The sequence below is a fragment of the Castor canadensis genome, chromosome 4, assembly GCF_047511655.1.
Source record: "Castor canadensis chromosome 4, mCasCan1.hap1v2, whole genome shotgun sequence".
NCBI classification, from domain to species: domain Eukaryota; kingdom Metazoa; phylum Chordata; class Mammalia; order Rodentia; family Castoridae; genus Castor; species Castor canadensis.
The window spans coordinates 152,533,709-152,552,641 of record NC_133389.1 but is presented as its reverse complement, the minus strand read 5'-3'; the positions used below and the strand labels follow the sequence as shown (position 1 = coordinate 152,552,641).

Sequence of the window (18,933 nt, the reverse complement as noted above, 5' to 3'; positions counted from 1 at the left end):
TCATGGACGAAGTAAAAGACATCAGGAAAACAATGTCTCAATAAATGGGGAAGGGGGGAGAAATGACCCAAACATTGTATGCACATATGAATAAAATTAAAAAAAAGAATTAAAAAGGAGATAATGCAAATAAAAAAAATTAAAAATAAATGGGGAATAGCAATAAAAAGAAATTATAAAAAAGATACCTCAGAGCTCACTGGAGTGACTCAACAGTAGATACGATTAGAAAGAAGAATGAATCAGTGAATCTGAAGATAGGGAAAATAAAACTATCCAGCATGAGGAACAGAAACCAAAAGAATGACAATAAAGGAACAGCCTTGTGAGATACCATCAACCATACCAAATAAACTTAATGGGAGTTCTAGAAGGGGAGGAGAGAGGAAGAATATTTGAAGACATTATGACTAAAATTCCCCAAACTTAATAAAAATGAATCCACAGACCCAAGAAATTCAATAAACTCAAAACAGGATAAACCCAGAGCTCCATTCTGAGACATATTATAACCAAACTGTCAAAAGCCAAAAATGAAGAGAAAATCTTTACAAGAAGAGAAGAGACTTGAAATATACAAGAATCCTCAATAAGATTAAGGGTCAGTTTTTCATTGGAAACATGGAAGCCAGAAGGTAAGTGGTATGATATATTTAAAGTGCTGAAAGAAATCAACTGTTAAGCAAGAATTCTATAGCAAGTAAAGTTATCCTTCAATAATGAAGAAATTAAGATATAAAATATGAATGAATTCATTGCTAATAGACCTGCCTTATAAGAAATGGTAACAGGAGTTCTATAGGATGAAGTAAAAGTATAATAGACAAGTGGAAGCTAAAAGTAACTACATGGATAACTATAAAAGCCATGATAATTGTATTTTTGAGTTGTTGACTCTTCATTTTTTGTATGATTTAAGAAACAAATGCACAAAATAATCATACAATTTTATATTAATATGACTCAACATTAAGATGTTAATTGCCCTTAATTTGATGTATAGATTTAATATAATTTTGCTAAAAATTCAAGCAGGATTTGCTACAGAAATTCATAAGATGATTCCACAATACATATGGAAATGCAAAAGACCCTAGAAATAGCAAACAGTTTGTGAAAAGGCCAAAGATAGATTACTAACATTACCTGACTTTAAGACACTGCATAATGCTGAAGCAATAAAGATTGTTGTACTGGCATCAAGATAGACCTGTAAGTCAGGAATGGAACAGAGGTTCTAGAAGTAGACCCACAAATGTAACGTCAACCAATTCTGATAAAGATGCAAAGGCAAATCAGTGGAAAAAGATTAGTCTTTAAATGATGCTAGACTATTTGGATATCCAGATGCAAATAAAGATTGATCCATATTTTTTAAAAAACTCAAAATGGTCATAGACCTATACAATTTCTAGAAGAGGACACAGGAAAAAAAATTTTATGACCTTGGAGTAGGTAAAGATTTTTTGTTTGAGACAGGGTCTTGCTATATAGACCAGGTTGGCCTCAAACTCATGATCTTCTTTCCATAGCCTTCTGAGTGCTGGGATTAAAGGTATGAATCACCATGCCAGGCACAAGATTTCTTAAATATGACACCAAAAACATGGCTCATAAAAGAAAACAAAATAAAGCCAGGTACAGTTTTATATAATATGTAATTCTGGCTACAGAGATGGAGATCACAGTTTGTGAGACCCCATCTCAATCATAAAAAGGAGGGTGTTGTGGTGTGCATCTTTTATCACAGCTACTCAGGAAGCATAAGTGGGAGATCATGATCCAGGTCAGCCTGGAAATAAATGCAAGACCATATTTGAAAAATATTTAGGGTAAAAAGTAATATAGGGCAAAGCTCTGAGTTCAAACCTCAGTACTGCCAAAATAACAACAAAAAAAGATAAACTGGAGTTCAGCAAAATTAAAACTTCTACCATTGCAAAGACATTGAGAGAATGGCAAGACAAATCACATTCTAGTAAGTAACATTTGAAAATTATATATTTGACAAAGGACTTGTATCCAAAATACAAAAAGACCTTCATGCCATAGTAATAAGAAAATAATTAATCAATTAAAAATAGGCAATGGTCTTTTTCCCCCCTTTTCTTTGTGGCAGGACCCAAGGTCAAGAGTTCTATCACTGAATTATATCCCTAGCCCTAGGTAACAGTTTTGAATAGACATGCCACCAAAGAATAGCAAGAATGGCAAAGAAGCATATGAAAAGATGATTAATATTATTAGTCATTAGCGCAATATGAATTAAAACAACTACGAAATGCTACTACACACCAACTAGAATGTCTAAAATTAAAAAGACTGGCCACCCCAAATGTTGGTGAGGATGTAGAGGACCTGGAACTTTCACGCACTGTTAGTGGAATTGGAAAATGGAGTGGTCAGTTTGAAAAATCATTTGGCATTTTCTTAAAAAGTTAAACTCATACCTAGCACATGATTTAGCCACTCAGGTATTTACCCAAGAGAATGAAAGCATATGTTCATAAAAGACTTACTCGTGAATATCCACAGCAGCTTTATTTATAACAGCCCCATACTGGAAACAACACAAATATCCATCACCAATTTAATGGATAAACAAACTGTAGCATATCCAAACAAGAAAATGCTACTTATCAATAAAAAGCAATAAATTACTGATACACATAACATCATGGATGAATCTCAAAATAATTATGCTGAAAGAAGTCAAGCACCATTCATGTAAACTGGTAGAACGTATAAGCTAATCTAGTGACAAAAAGAAGATCAATGTTGCTGGGAATTAGTGAGAGATGGAGAAAGGTGAAAGGGAAGGGTAACAATGGAGAACAAGAAAACTTTTGAGGGTAACTGAACTGATATGTTCACAATCATGACTGACTTTTGTTCTGAGGTGCTGGAGATTGAAGTCAGGGCCTTGTGCATGCTAGGCAAGCAATCCACCACCTGAACTTGCCCCCAGCCCTTTTGTTTTTATTTTGTTTTTGAGACAGTATCTTACTACCTCTGCCCAGGCTGTCCTTGAACCGTAAGCCTTCTATCTCTGCCCAGCTTTCTAGCTGAGATTGGGAGGACTGAAGTTAGAGGCCGACCTGGGCAAAAAAATTTGTGAGATTCCATCTCTACAGGGGGAAAAAAAAAACAAACTGGGTGTAGTGGCACATGCCTGTCATTCCAGCAACTATAGGGAAATGTAAAAACAGAAGGATAATTGTCCAAGTCAGCTTGGCAAAAAGTAAGACCCTATCTCCAAAAAAACAAACCAAACCAAACCAAAAAACAGCAAAAAGGGCTAGTAGAGTAGCTCAAGTGGTAGAGCACTGCCTACCAAGTATGAAGCCCTGATTTGAAACCCCAGTACTACCAAAAAGTTTTTTAAAAACCTTAAATTGTGAGCTGGGCATGGCAGTGCATACCTATAATCCCAGCTATTTGGGAGGGAGAGGCAAAAGGATCTCGAGTTTGAGGTAAACCCAGACAAAATTAGCTTGAGACCTTATCTGAAAAAACTAAAAAAGCAAAAGGACTGGGGGCAAGGCTCAAGTGGTAGAGTACTTGCCTAGCAAACTCGAGGTCTAGAGTTTAATCCCTAGTACTGCAAAATAAAACCAACATATCTTAAATTGTAAGCCTTAATATGTATAATTAATCACTTATGCCTCTTTAAACATTTTTGAGGAAAGGAAATAAGAATGGCAAAATAATATGAGTATTTTGATAGAGAATTTTAGCTCCAGAAATACATAGCTAATGATACCTTTATAGTTAGGTAAATGAGTTAAAGGAAGTACCATAATTAACATTAATGAGAAAAGAAAAACGGGAAAAAAAAAGGATAGGAAAGAAAGACAAGGAATTTTAACATCTTTCCCTATCCAAGGAAAATGCAGGTTGGGGCTCTTGAGTAGGTTATGAAATCAACTTAGTGGGTTGGGACCAGCATTTAAAACAAGTAAATTTACTAATCTGTCAAAAGTGAAAAACTCCAAACTAGAATAGAAAATACCAGGCTGCAGAGTAAACAGTAAGGTTATTACCTTATAGTACAGTCTGTGTCATGATGTAAACTTTTATTTCATTGTTTTTTTCTTTGAGACAGTGTCTTGCTGTTACCCAGGCTGGTCATGAACTCCTAGGGTCAAAGAATCTTCCTGTCTTAGCCTCTCCCATAGCTGGGACTATAGGCAGGAACCATCAGGCCTGGAGGGCTGGTTAAGTATTTCTTTCTTTTTTTTTTTTTTTATAAGTCATGTTCTTCTAACTATATTTATTTATTCCTTTTTTTAAAATTATTGTGCTGGATGGGGATACTAGTTAAGTATTAATTAATGCAGGTTATATAAAGGAAAAAAGTATGGAAAATGCTGAGTTCTAGATCATAGTAGAAGTCTACAGATTTTGTCAGGAAGAGAAAATGGAAAAACTAAAAATGTATGAAAAGAACTGGCAGTTTCTGAACTATGCAGTACATTTCAGGAAACTGGATTTAATGAATAGAGAAAGAAAAGACTAGAGTTAAAAAATGAATCAAATGAACATATACTAATAGATAAAATGAATAAATAAGATTATGCAAGCCAGATGTAGTGGTACATGCCTAAAATTCCAGTACTTGGGAGGCTGAGGCAGAAGGATTATGAGTTTGAGGCTAGCTTGGGCTACATACTCTACATAGTGAGATCCTGTCTCTGTCTGTCTGTCTGTATCTCTTTAACACACACACACACACACACACACAAGGGCTGGGGGTGTATAGCTCAGTGGTAAAGTATTTGCCTAGCCTTCCCCAGCACTGCTCAAAAAATTTTTTTAAAAGAAAAAAAATAAAAGAAGTTATGTAGAACGTCTTTTCTACAAAGGAATAAAGACAAGACAAGTGATTTTAACAGGAGAAAGAAAAAAAGTCAGTATTCCAGAAAAACTAAGAAATGGCGGGTGAAAATCTGGAAAAGAATGGAAAGCATGAAGAGCGGTGGTAATAGTTGTACAAATTATATCTGAACACTTTATGCATGAGAAAAACCATTTAAATAAATACACTTGTCCTATAATCTTTTATCGTACCATTCTAAACTATGTTTGCATGTGATTGTCAGTGCAGCACATTTTTGCTATAAACACTGAAAAATATAGGGGAAAAACAGAAAGAAGTCATTTACAAATCTAATATTCGGAGATAACTATGGTTAACATTTTCATGTACTTCCCTGAGACTTCCATTTTTATCAGAAAACTATTTTTCCCCTTTTAACTACTGATGTGTTGGGGTCTCTGGCAGTTGATAAAACTGTAACTTGGATTCATATTAATTAACATTTGGAAGTACAGAGTTTTGTTATTAAATCTTTTTAAAAAATAGTAATGCAATTTTCATTGAAATGAAAAATTCTCTCTCTCTCTTTCCCTCCCTCCCTCACTCGCTCTTCCTTTCTCCCTCTCTCCTCTTTTTGAGACAGGGTCTTGATGAATTGCCTAGGCTGGCCTTGACCTCACAATCCCCTTGCTTCAGTCCCTGAGCAAAGATTAGAGGCATGCGCCACCTCCCCAGCCTCTCCTTTTATAAATTACATACTTACAACCTAACTCTAGCACTGGATTGTCATTTTATTGACTATAGCACATTGGCTTTAAATGGATTTGTTGAAAGTGAACCAAGTATTACAAATCCTTTACTTAGCAACCTAGTCTAAACTGGAAGCAAAAAGTTTACAGGGAAATATGCATATCATGCATATATCCCATATTCATAGAGCAGCTAAAAGATACTAGAAAGAACAGGTCTTACTTGGTATGGTGAAATAAAACAACTTAAGGAAGATGAAATAGCATCTTACTAAAAAAATTTTAAAAAGTTCACAGACAGACTTTTCATTTAGGGCCATTCTACTGTGGAGCTAGCAGTTCTGATGAATCCTGGTGATTTAATCATCCTCTCTCCTACGGTCAGGGATTTCTTAAAGTGCAGTCCACTTCCCACAGCAAGGACTACAGTTTGGAGGTCATCTTAGCCATATGCACTTGACAATAAGCTCCTCAATGGCCATTAGAAACTGAAGATAGCTTTGAAGGTTATCTATTGACAAAGATGAACAATGAAGATAATATTCATTCTAAATCTGTATGGAAAATACATCAGGTCTGTCTAGCCTCTCTGAGACATGACATCAATGAAAATATTCTATTCGTACCAAGATAATCTAAAATTGTAATGTGAAAATATATAGGAAAATGATTTAAATTATTAAATTAATTTTTTACTTTTTGTTCTTTAATTATAGTTAAGAAAGTTAATCTGTATAAAGTATGAAAACCTAATTAACATCTCCAGAAGTAGTCAAATTATTACTTTCTTAAGAACAGACTGCTAAGGAACAAGGAAGCAGTAAGAATTTCTAGAAATATAAATGATGTGGAAATTAAAATTTTAATAAATAGATAACTGATACAATGATCATGAAAAAAAAAAGAAAGATTTGAAAGGTAAAGCTGAGTAAATATTGAACAATGTTGAATGACAAGAACAAAACAACAGATGTAGCCTGGCATCAGTGGCTCATGCCTGTAATCCTGCCTACTTGGAAGGCTGAGATCTGAGGGATCTCAGTTCAAGACCAGCTCAGGAAAAGAGTTCTTGAAACCAACAGTTGGGTGTGTTGGCCTGTCATCCCAAACTATAGGGAGGCTGAGACTGGGAGAATCACAATTTCCCACCCTCCCCCACCAAAAAAACAGATGGAAAACATAGGACAATAATTGAGACCTGGAATGTCAGGTGGCCCATTATTTGCCTAATAGGAATTCCAGGAGACAGAATAGAGGGGAAGAAGTAATTTTTAAAATACTACTAAAAAATTACTGACTGGGGAAAGTTCTTAATTTTCAAACTGCAAATCTATCTGGTGCCAAAGAAAATGTGTGAAAAGATCCATGCTGACAGGAATGAAAACTCACAATTCCAATGGCAAAGTACAAGTCTTAGACGTGCACAGAAAAAATAAGATGATAAAACAAAAATATAAGACAAAAAAAAAACCAATGGAATGAAACTGGTTTATCAGAGTTCTCATTCTCAAGACTAGAGGCTAGAGGACAATGTAGCAGTGGCTTCAAAGTTGTGATGATTTTGATTCATGTGTGAGGGCAAGGTAGAAACAGTTTTGAACATGCAAGGATTCGTAATGTTTGCTACCTAACACACATACTGATACATATTATTTAAGGAGGAACTTAATCAAATAAAAGAGAATGATGACATGGGATTTCTAAAAAGGTTGCTTCTTAGTAGAATCCAGAAAGAAGAATGAAAGATGACAAGAAAGCAAAGATGATACACTGAATGGTGATATGTGAAACTCTTCCCCAAATGGCAGGGGCTTATAGTAACCAATGGAGTATTTATGCTTTCTGAGTTCACACTCAACTCTTCATTGTGCAGTAAATGCTTTACATAAACACAGTTCTGCAAAACTCTGATAATTTTTATTTAATTTTTTTAGATAAGTCTATAGACAAAACTTACAGAAATAGTATTTGAAGTTAAAATGGCAATCTGTAGAAGAGGGAAAAAACCCCTAGAAGGTGGTTAAAGGAAATTACTTTTGGAGAATAGTGTAGGGGAATGTAGGTTTTTTTTTTTTTTTTTAAATGATCCTCTATTTAATTTGGTTTTGCTTACCTTGTATAAATTACTTTTTTTTTTTGGCAGTATGAGGGTTTCAATGCAGGGCCTCATACTTACTAGGTAGGTGCTCTACCACTTGAGTACTCTGCCTGCCCTTTTCTGTAGGGCATTTTTGAGATAGAGTCTCTAGAACTATTTTGCTCCTGTGATCCTCCTAATCTCTGCCTTTCAAGTAGGATTACTGGTGTAAGCCATTGGTGTTCAGCTATAACTTTAATTCTTTTAAAAGGAAAATACAGAGGACTCTCATCAATAGAAGGAACAATACTTACGATATATTATGCAATACACTCTGGACCAAATGGAGAAAATGAGATAAATGTATAGGTGTTAATATTAAAAATTATCTGATATAGGCCAATCTCCTTAGTGAACATTGATGCAAAAATCCTCAACAAAATAATGGCAAACCGAATTCAACAACACATCAAAAAGATTATTCACCATGACCAAGTAGGGTTCATCCCAGGAATGCAGGGGTGGTTCAACATATGAAAATCAATAAACGTAATAAACCACATTAACAGAAGCAAAGACAAAAACCACTTGATCATCTCAATAGATGCAGAAAAAGCCTTTGATAAGATCCAACACCATTTCATGATAAAAGCTCTAAGAAAACTAGGAATAGAAGGAAAGTACCTCAACATTATAAAAGCTATATATGACAAACCGCCAGCCAGCATTATACTTAACGGAGAAAAACTGAAACCATTCCCTCTAAAATCAGGAACTAGACAAGGATGCCCACTATCTCCACTCCTATTCAACATAGTACTGGAATTCCTAGCCAGAGCAATTAGGCAAGAAGAAGGAATAAAAGGAATACAAATAGGTAAAGAAACTGTCAAAATACCCTATTTGCAGACATTATCCTATACCTTAAAGACCCAAAAAACTCTACTCAGAAGCTTCTAGACATCATCAATAGCTACAGCAAGGTAGCAGGATATAAAATCAACATAGAAAAATCATTAGTATTTCTATACACTAATAATGAACAAACTGAGACAGAATATATGAAAACAATTCCATTTACAGTAGCCTCAAAAAAAATGAAATACCTAGGTGTAAACCTAACAAAAGATGTGAATGACCTCTACAAGGAAAACTATAAACTTCTGAAGAAAGAGATTGAGGAAGACTATAGAAAGTGGAGAGATCTCCCATGCTCATGGATTGGAAGAATCAACATAGTAAAAATGTCTATATTTCCAAAAGTAATCTACATGTTTAATGCAATTTCCATCAAAATTCCAATGACATTCATTAAAGAGATTGAAAAATCTACCGTTAAATTTATATGGAAACACAGGAAGCCACGAATAGCCAAGGCAACTCAGTCAAAAGAACAATGCTGAAGGTATCATGATACCTGACTTCAAACTATATTACAAAGCAATAACGATAAAAACAGCATGGTACTGGCAGAAAAACAGACATGAAGACCAGTGGAACGGAATAGAGGACCCAGATATGAAGCCACACAACTATAACCAACTTATCTTTGACAAAGGCGCTAAAAATATACGATGGAGAAATAGCAGCCTCTTCAACAAAAACTGCTGGGAAAACTGGTTAGCAGTCTGCAAAAAACTGAAACTAGATCCATGTATATCATCCTATACCAATATTAACTCAAAATGGATCAAGGATCTTAATATCAGACCACAAACTCTAAAGTTGATACAGGAAAGAGTAGGAAATACTCTGGAATTAGTAGGTATAGGTAAGAACTTTCTCAATGGAACCCCAGCAGCACAGCAACTAAGAGATAGCATAGATAAATGGGACTTCATAAAACTAAAAAGCTTCTGTTCATCAAAAGAAATGGTCTCTAAACTGAAAAGAACACCCATATTGTGGGAGAAAATATTTGTCAACTATACATCAGACAAAGGACTGATAACCAGAATATATAGGGAACTTAAAAAACTAAATTCTCCCAAAACTAATGAACCAATAAAGAAATGGGCAAGTGAACTAAACAGAACTTTCTCAAAAGAAGAAATTCGAATGGCCAAAAAACACATGAAAAAATGCTCACCATCTCTAGCAATAAAGGAAATGCAAATTAAAACCACACTGAGATTCCACCTCACCCCTGTCAGAATAGCCATCATTAGCAACAACAACAACAACAGGTATTGGCGAGGATGCAGGGAAAAAAGACCCTTTTACACTGTTGGTGGGAATGTAAACTAGTACAACCACTCTGGAAAAAAATTTGGAGGCTACTTAAAAAGCTAAACATTGATCTACCATATGATCCATCAATGCCACTCTTGGGAACATACCCAAAAGACTGTGACACAGGTTACTCCAGAGGCACCTGCACACCCATGTTTATTGCAGCACTATTCACAACACCCAAGTTATGGAAACAGCCAAGATGCCCCACTACGGATGAATGGATCAAGAAAATGTGGTATCTATACACAATGGAATTTTATGCAGCCATGAAGAAGAGCGAAATGTTATCATTCGCTGGTAAATGGATGGAATTGGAGAACATCATTCTGAGTGAGGTTAGCCTGGCCCAAAAACCCAAAAATCGTATGTTCTCCCTCATATGCGGACATTAGATCAAGGGCAAACACAACAAGGGGATTGGACTTTGAGCACATGATAAAAGGGAGAGCACACAAGGGAGGTGTGAGGATAGGTAAGACACCTAAAAAATTAGTTAGCATTTGTTACCCTTAACGCAGAGAAACTAAAGCAGATACCTTAAAAGCAACTGAGGCCAATAGGAAAAGGGGACCAGGAACTAGAGAAAAGATTAGATCAAAAAGAATTAACCTAGAAGGTAACACACACACACAGGAAATTAATGTGAGTCAACTCCCTGTATAGCTATCCTTATCTCAACTAGCAAAAACCCTTGTTCCTTCCTATTATTGCTTATACTCTCTCTTCAACAAAATTAGAGTTAAGGGCAAAATAGTTTCTGCTGGGTATTGAGGGGGTGGGGGGAGAGGGAGGGGGTGGAGTGGGTGGTAAGGGAGGGGGTGGGGGCAGGGGGGAGAAATGACCCAAGCATTGTATGCACATATGAATAATAAAACAATTCAAAAATAAATAAATAAAATAAAATAAAATAAAATAAATATCTGAGTAAAATTAAACTTCAGAAATGACAGCTGACAATTAGATGACCATAGTGGTGTAAAAACAGTCTGACGAGAGTGTGTGTGTGCATCCATGTGTATATAAATGTCTGTAAGGCATTTTCAGTGTTACAACAACAATTGGTTCCAATTGAGGAGATTTTGAAGACACTTCACTGTCATGAACCACATTTTTCAGGGCCTCATCTTGCTAGGCAAGAGCTGTACCACTTGAGCCACACCCCCCGTCCCTTTGCTTTTAGTTTGTTTTTCAGATTGGGTCTTGAGCTAACTTTGCTTGGGTGGTCTTGAACCCAATTCCCCTACCTCCACCTCCTGGAGGTGCTATTTTTGTTTGTTTGTTTGGCTATATTGGTGTTTGAACTCAGGGCTTTGGGCTTGCAAGGCAGGTGACTACCACGTTAGACACCTTCAGCCCCAGGGTTTCTTTTTTTGCAGTACTGGGGTTGAACTCTGGATCTTATGCTTGCTAGGCAGGTGCTCTACCTCCTGAGTTATTCTGTCAGCCCTTTTTGTGTTGTGTACTTTCAAGATAGGGTTTTCCAAACTATTTGCCCAGGATGTCTCTGAACTGTGATCCTCCTGATCTCTGCCTCCCAAGTAGCTAGGATTATAGTCCTGAGCCACTGGTACCCAGGCCCAGAGTTGTTTTTGAGAGAAGGTCTCCCTAACTTTGCCGTGGTTGTCCCAAAACTCACATCCTTCTGCTTCTACCTTTGTAGTAGCTGTGATTACAAGGGCGTACCACCACACTTACATTTTTAATAAGCAGAATTTATATCTTGTACCTTGGTTTCTTTTAGATCTAACCTAAATTTTGATTAGCCATTGAATATGTAAGCCTTCACTAATTAACATTTTTGTTATTATTCTCAGGAGAGTAAGACAGAATTTCAATCATTTAAAATATTAACATGCTAATTACTCTAGCTGTTATTCAATCTGGTGAACATCAGACACATTAGTATCTCTAAATAGTATTTTATACTTGAAAAAAACTGAAGCTGAACCAAGAAGAGTGACCTTTTTTTTAATATCAAAATATCAAAACATAACATCATAAAAATAAAGTAAATTGGTGTTTTGGTATAGGCAACTCTAAAGACTATTACATGAGTAGTAGTCTGGTGTTGCTTCAACTAATATTAAAACGTATCTAGTCAGAAGTCCTCTTTTTAATAACTTAGTTTTTTCTTACCAAGCTGTTTTCCTTCCAGGCTTCTGGGAACTTGGGTCTCTGTTTTTCCCTAGACACGAGAACCTGCATATCCTCAAAAGTGGGATGGTTTCCAACTTCTGTCTGAAAAGCCATCTGGTATTCTGGTACAGATTCACCTGTGTATTTGTACAAAAGAATGGAATTTCCAATGATCATAAATAATATAATATCAGAGGTATTTCTGATATCAAATAAGCAAAGAAATTGTGTTCCTTTCAGCTTATCTGGAAATCCTAAAGATATCATATTTTTTGGATTAATATATTATTAATAAATATTTTACTTAGCATAGTATCAAACATTTGTTGGCATAGCAAATGGTAGTTTCAATGATGGACTTGTATTTATTTATTCTTTGGTGTTGGGGACTGAACCTGGGATCTTGCATAAGCTAAGTATATACTCTATCACTGAGCTGTACTCTTACCCTGGTACAGATATTTTAAAATAGTTTCTACTACTATTAAATTTATAAAGTATTCTTTATACTTAAAAATATGTCTGGACTCTGATCCCATACAAGAAAATGAAGAGAAATTCCAAGATTTAGTATAACAAACATATCTACAGAAACCAAATATAAGTGGATGGATTGAATTGTCACCATATCTCATTAGGTCATTGGCTCTATTGTAGTCCAGTCAGCTTGTGATTGTATTACATGTCAAAAATTTGTATACAATGGCCATGACAGAAAAGTCATTATGGTGACATTAAAAATCTCCTCTTAACAAGTAGTGTATAGATAAAGAATTTTAAAACATCATTAACTAGTCTACCAGTGTTTAATAACCCTATTCATCACCAATAAACAGAATCAGCTGCTTATGATGAAAGGCTTCTGACTTTTACAAAATTCTGTAAAATTTAAGTGATATTAATAAACATATTGAGCCACAAAGAAGACCCCTGGAACCAATACTTAGAAAAACAGTGGCCTATCTAGTGGCAATCTTGAAGAAACTGAATTTATTAATAAACATTGACCTATACAGAAGACTCTGGGACCAACCCTTAGAAAACTAATGCTCTAGTGGAAATCTTGGCAAAGAACACAGGAGAACTAGACTCTGCCTACCTCTTTATCCTTTCCCTATCCTATTAAAGTAGCAGGATAAATTAGAAGGAAGAACACAAGGATGAATGTGAGGACAGTTAGGTTCTAATCTTGGCTTCATCTCTACCTTGGAAGTCATTTTACTATTCTGTGTTTTACTCTTCCTGACAGCAAAATGGCAATGGCTGTCTTCCTTATTTCACTTTCATGTAGATAATACACAGTTATAATGACCCACATGGAAAATACATTACACAACATGCCATTTAAGTTTTATGTTTCTATTTGAATATTTCACATAATCCACAAATTCTTGCTCTCCACAAATATTTTTAAAGATTTATGAAGATAATTCTATAATTTCTACAATCTAAGCAGCAGAGCCCAAGTTATTAAAACACTGTGCTACCTAAAAATACAGGTGATATTTTTACATACTCTAAACATTTAAGCAGATACTTAATTTCAATCAATAACCATCAACACTGAATTGAGAGACAAAAGTAAGGGATTTAATGATTCTAGTTAGTGTACCATTTTCTTCCTTGAAATCTCATATGACAGAATCTTAATTGATACCATGTTGTGATTACCAATTATTTACTTGGCTTACAATTTTACTAGTTTTAATTTAGATGGGAATTGCAAATAGAAAACTTGCTAAATGAAATTGATACACAATCTTGTGTGAATGCAATGACACTGCAGTGGTGGCTCATGCCTGTAATCCTAGCCTCTGGGGAGGCTGAGAGCAGTTTAAGGCCAGCTTGGGCTAATAGTTCATGAGACACCCCCCCATCTCCAAAATAGCAAGAGCAAAATGGGTTGAAGGTGTGTCTCAAGTGATAGAGTGCCTGCTTTGCAAGTGCAAAGTCCTGAGTTCAAACCCTAGTCCCACCACCAACAACAAAAAAAGAATTATCAGTTCATGCCTGTAATCCTAGCTGCTTGGGAGGCTGAGATCAGGAGGAGTGTGATTCAGGGCCAGCCCAGGCAAAAAGTTTGAGAGACCCCCATCTCCAAAATAACCACAGCAAGAAGGACTGGCACTGTGGCTCAAGTGGTATAGCGCCTGCTTTGCAAGTGTGAAGCCCTGAGTTTAAACCCCAGTCTCACAAAAAAAAATCAAAGTTCCATAAATCTCCATGATTCTAAATCAAGTTCAATAGATACCTGTTTAGAACTAACTTAGTTTAACTACTGGGGACACAAACATGAATGTTAATGACAAACTGTCACCATGGGAAATACCAGCATTACCTGGTTACAACTTTATAAACAATGATTTGTTCAAGGGAAGTGTTATAATCTCATTTTCTTTCAAGCTGACCAGAGGAGATCAAATCCTAACACTATCAGATACTTCCCTGCCTCTCACCCCATTTGCCATTTGTTAATTATGTCTCTACCAGTTAGGGACTTTTCAGTTGCCTTCTCAAATTCCACATTCTCTTTGTTTTATTTCTCTTGCCTCTTCTTTCTTCCTTCCTTTATTTAATCTGTGTAGCATATCACTCTTCTTTTTATAATAGAAATACTTAACTCATTTCCTTTACTAATATCTTATATAGGAAAGCAGCCTTCATTACATGCTTTCAAACTTTATAATTATTATATGCTATCTCTACATTTATTAGTACATTTATTTATGTGATCCTTTTATTCTTTACAACTTCTACTACATTTATTGTGAAAATTTTCAAAAGTGCCCTATATATGTTGCCTTAGTTTTCTTAATACCTTTTCTCCTTATATTCTATGTAATATGGTTTCTATCTTTTTGGTTCTACAGAAACTCCTCTAAAATACCAATGGCTTCCTTCTATTCTAATTTAAAAATCATTCCTCAGTTCTGTTTCCTCTTGACCTTTCAATTACCTCTACTGTCATAAACCTTGCTTGCTTTACTTACTTACTTGGTTATTTATTTATTTATTTTTGAGGCAGGGTCTTGCTATGTAGCCCAGACTGGCCTCAAACTCAAGAGCCTTCTGCTTCAGCCTTGCATGTGTCAGCATACCTGGCAAATATAGGTTATTAAGGCTTTAGGAAACTGACTTCTAAGATACTTTTTTTTTTTTACTAGCTTTCTCACTTTTTCTGATCATTTATCTTCTTAATTAACCTATTTGGTAGAAAGGATGCCCCAATATTCAGTGTTTAACAACTAATTTTCCTCTCCATTTTTTCTGTTTAGGGGAGGGCATCTACTCATATAAGTCCTCTCTCTTGTGCCTTCCCAACACCCGCCATGTTGGGGATCAAATCCAGAGCCTTGCACATCTAATTTAGCTAAATTAATCTTCCTCTAAGCTACACTCTAGTCCTATCCATTTTAATCTTAATTTTCTTAATATTGTCTTTGTTCTTTTAAGTCCTGCAAAAAGAAATTCTTCAGTTTTCTATTAATATCTCATTCAAAAGTCTCCATAATTAAGTAATCCTACCAATGTAAACCAATATTCCTTTCTAAGTTCCCGGTTGCTCCCCTTATTATTTCTCAGATCCCATTGACTCCCATTCTGCTAACAGCTAACTAGACCCACAGATTCTTTCTTTGTGCCTTATCTCAGATGTGCCTCGTTTTCTCCACTTTCATGTCAAGATAATAGGGTATCAATGTAATTCTCTTCTTATTCCTTTAATAACAGAATACCTATGATACTATGACGTTTACTGCTGTTTTCAGAAAAATGCCTTGAGTCTCCATACTTCTACTTTTTTTTTGGTGGCACTGGGGTTTGAACTCAGGGCTTTGCATTTGCAATGCAGGCGCTCTTACCGCAGGAGCCACTCTACTAGTTCTGAGTCTCTGCACTTCTAATTAACAAGAAAATGTACTTCTAAATCATAACTGATTGATCTATTCTCTAAATAATCATTAGTTCATTTTATTTTAGGATTATATACTAGTGCTTAATGTCTTTAAGGCAAAAATGGTTCAACCTCCCATTAATCTGTTTTTATTAAATAGCTCTATTTAATCAATTTGTTCAATGCTGGTTCCTTTTTTTTTCTTTTTTCTTTATTCATTTATTCATATGTGCATACATTGTTTGGGCCATTTCTCCCCCTTATTCCTTTTTCTATAGTTTTTCTGAAAAAAGTTTTTTTTGGTGTGAGTGGGGTTTGAACTCAGGACTTCACACTTGCAAAGCAGGTGCTCTACCACTTAAGCCACACCTTCAGGCCTTTTCTATGCTTTTAAATGGGGCTATTTCTATAAGACAGAGACTACATACATCAATTGTTTTGTATACCGTCTAGGAAAATGCAATGCACAGATTGGAAGTTAAAATTTTTTATATAATAATAATAACAGTGACGTAATTCTAACAAGGGGGAAAACTATAAATCCACTTGACTACTTCAAGTAAGCCTCAAATAAGCAGTTAAATTAAATAAGCACTCTTTCACTGAAGGAAGGAGAAGAAGCCGAGAAGGAGAGGGGGGCACAGGAAGGAAGTAAGGGAGGGAGGAAAGAAAAGGGAAGGAAGGAGGAAAACAGGGTGAATGCAAAAAGGAAAAGGAAAACATGTTCACAAATAATTCATTGCTTCTAATTCTTTATAGGATCAGCTCAAGAAACATAAATTAAAAAAAACATAAATGTAGCAGTCTCAAATGCTCAGAGGGAAATGGTGGATGTTAACGTAATCAGAGACCAAACTAAACAGTTAAATAAGCTATTACTGGCAGTTAAATTATACTTGGATGGAAATGAAATTCAAAAAGTTTCCAGATTTACATCTTTCTTCTAGCGGAATACTAGATGGCAATGAAGTGAAGGTTTATATGTAAGTAAAAGAATTCTTGTATAAACATTGAGTTATTTAATATAAGCTGATATACGTATCAACTTTTGACAGCAGTTCTCACCTGGGAAAAGGTCTGTACATCTCATAAATATCTCCCAATAGATTAGTCCAAGCGCATACATGTCTACTTGTTTCAAAGCTGATTCACAGTCCCTCAGGTTCACAGCTCCTTCTAGCACTTCTGGTGCCATATATCTAATTGTGCCAACCTGATAAATTAGAGTGACATTTTTCAGAAATAGAATACAGCATATTCTGAAGGGCAGACATTAGATCAAAAGTCACATGTGAATTTTAATCATGCTAATATTATTTGATCATGAGTGTGTCACTGAACCTTTGTATGTGTTATGTTTTTCTTTCTAAAATACTCTTCCTAGCCAGGTGCCGGTGGCTCACGCCTGTAATCCTAGCTACTCGGGAGGCAGAGATCAGGAGGGTCCTGGTTGGAAGCCAGCCTGGGGAAATAATTCATGATACCCTATCTCGAAAAAAAACCTATTATAAAAAAGTGCTGGTGGAGTGGCTCAAGGTGTAGGCCCTGAGTTCAACCCCCAGTACCACAAAAAATAAAACAAAGACAAAACAAAAAAACCCTCTTCCTGAATAAGAAAACTGTGGTAAACAATTTTAATAAATACTATTCATCAATCAAAAAGTAAATTAGATGCATCTGTCAACTCAAAAAGCTGAAGACAGTGAGAAAACTGCAGAATATATATAATTTAGTATTTTTTAAATTCATGAATACATGTATGTATGTCTGTGAAAGTAGAGAAGTCAGAAAGGGTATGTTTAATATTGTAATGATGATTATCAGATGGTCAACTGTCCTACCTCAAACTTGGTAATTTTACTATTGCTTCGTAAATCAATTCCTGGCCAGGCATGGTGGTATATACCTGTAATTTCAGCACTCAGGAGGCTGAGGCAGAAAAATGGCAAGTTTAAGGCTAACCTGAGTGATATAGGGAGACCTTATCTCAAAAAAGAAAAACAAAAGCAAGCAAACAAAAAAGTCAATTCCTACATACTTCTTCATAATATTTGTGAAAATGAGCTGTAATGACAGTGATTTTCAAAATGAACTGATGAACTTTATAATGCATTTGGTCTTTCATAGTTTTGCAATTCTTAATATTCCATAATTGGCAGTATGTAAGGGTGATCGTCCTGAGCATTATAATTTCAAAGTGTGTTAGTGTGATGCTTTCTATATTCACTTACCTCACTTATAGCTGCATTATCCTCTTCCCCTGGGCGCACCAGTCTATTTCCAGTCAACCTCATAGACAACCCAAAGTCACTTATAACACAAGTTCCATCATTTTTTACCAGGACATTTCTGCTGTTTAAATCTCGATGTGAAATTGCAGGTTTATAATGATCTGTTTGGATAATTTCAAATATTTATTAACGCTTAATTAGAATTACTGGGGATGAAATGAACATGCAGGTAATAGGAAATACATAACATAGAAGATAATACTATTTTTCTGCCCATTAATTTTCCAATAATAAAAAAGGACACATGAAAGCTGAGTGTGGTGATGCACATCTGTAATCTCAGCATTCAGAAGACAGAGGCAGGATGATTGTGAGTTCAAGGCCAGTCTGGTCCACCAAGCAAGATCCTATCTCAAAAAAAAAAAAAAAAAAAAAAAACCCAAAAAAGCTAAAGACACAAGAAACCCAAATCACTATTTTCTAACATATTTTATAACCTAACTCCTGTAACATGTATAGTTAATCAACGTATAGTTAATCAAGCAATAAACATTTAGCTGAAACTAACAGCAAACATGCTGCTGCTTCTAAACCTAACACAAACTTGTTCTTTTCACTTCATTTCTAGGTAATGAAAGAAGACAACACAGAAAGATTATTTGGTATAAACACCACACACACACACACACACACACACACACACACACACACACACACACACACACGAAGGACCTGGAAGGATAAACACAAATTATTAAGTTTGAGTGATATATATATCTCACCAGAAAATTACT

The 18,933-nt window shown here is 35.4% G+C and overlaps 1 protein-coding gene and 1 long non-coding RNA gene across 4 annotated transcripts in view; one reads left to right on the top strand and one right to left on the bottom strand.

Annotated features, from left to right (window-relative positions):
• Bmpr2 (bone morphogenetic protein receptor type 2) overlaps window positions 1-18,933 on the bottom strand; it is a 211,875-nt gene that overhangs the window by 17,034 nt on the left and 175,908 nt on the right. For all 3 annotated transcript variants that reach the window (XM_074071437.1, XM_020159702.2, XM_074071439.1), the window contains exons 8-10: window positions 18,140-18,300; window positions 16,974-17,121; window positions 12,017-12,153 (exon numbers count right to left, since the gene is read on the bottom strand). In XM_074071437.1, coding sequence (XP_073927538.1) covers window positions 12,017-12,153; window positions 16,974-17,121; window positions 18,140-18,300 — 446 coding nt within the window. The remainder of the gene's footprint in view (window positions 1-12,016; window positions 12,154-16,973; window positions 17,122-18,139; window positions 18,301-18,933) is intronic.
• Window positions 1-18,933, top strand: part of LOC141422620 (uncharacterized) — a 69,754-nt gene that overhangs the window by 43,672 nt on the left and 7,149 nt on the right. The window lies entirely within an intron of this gene.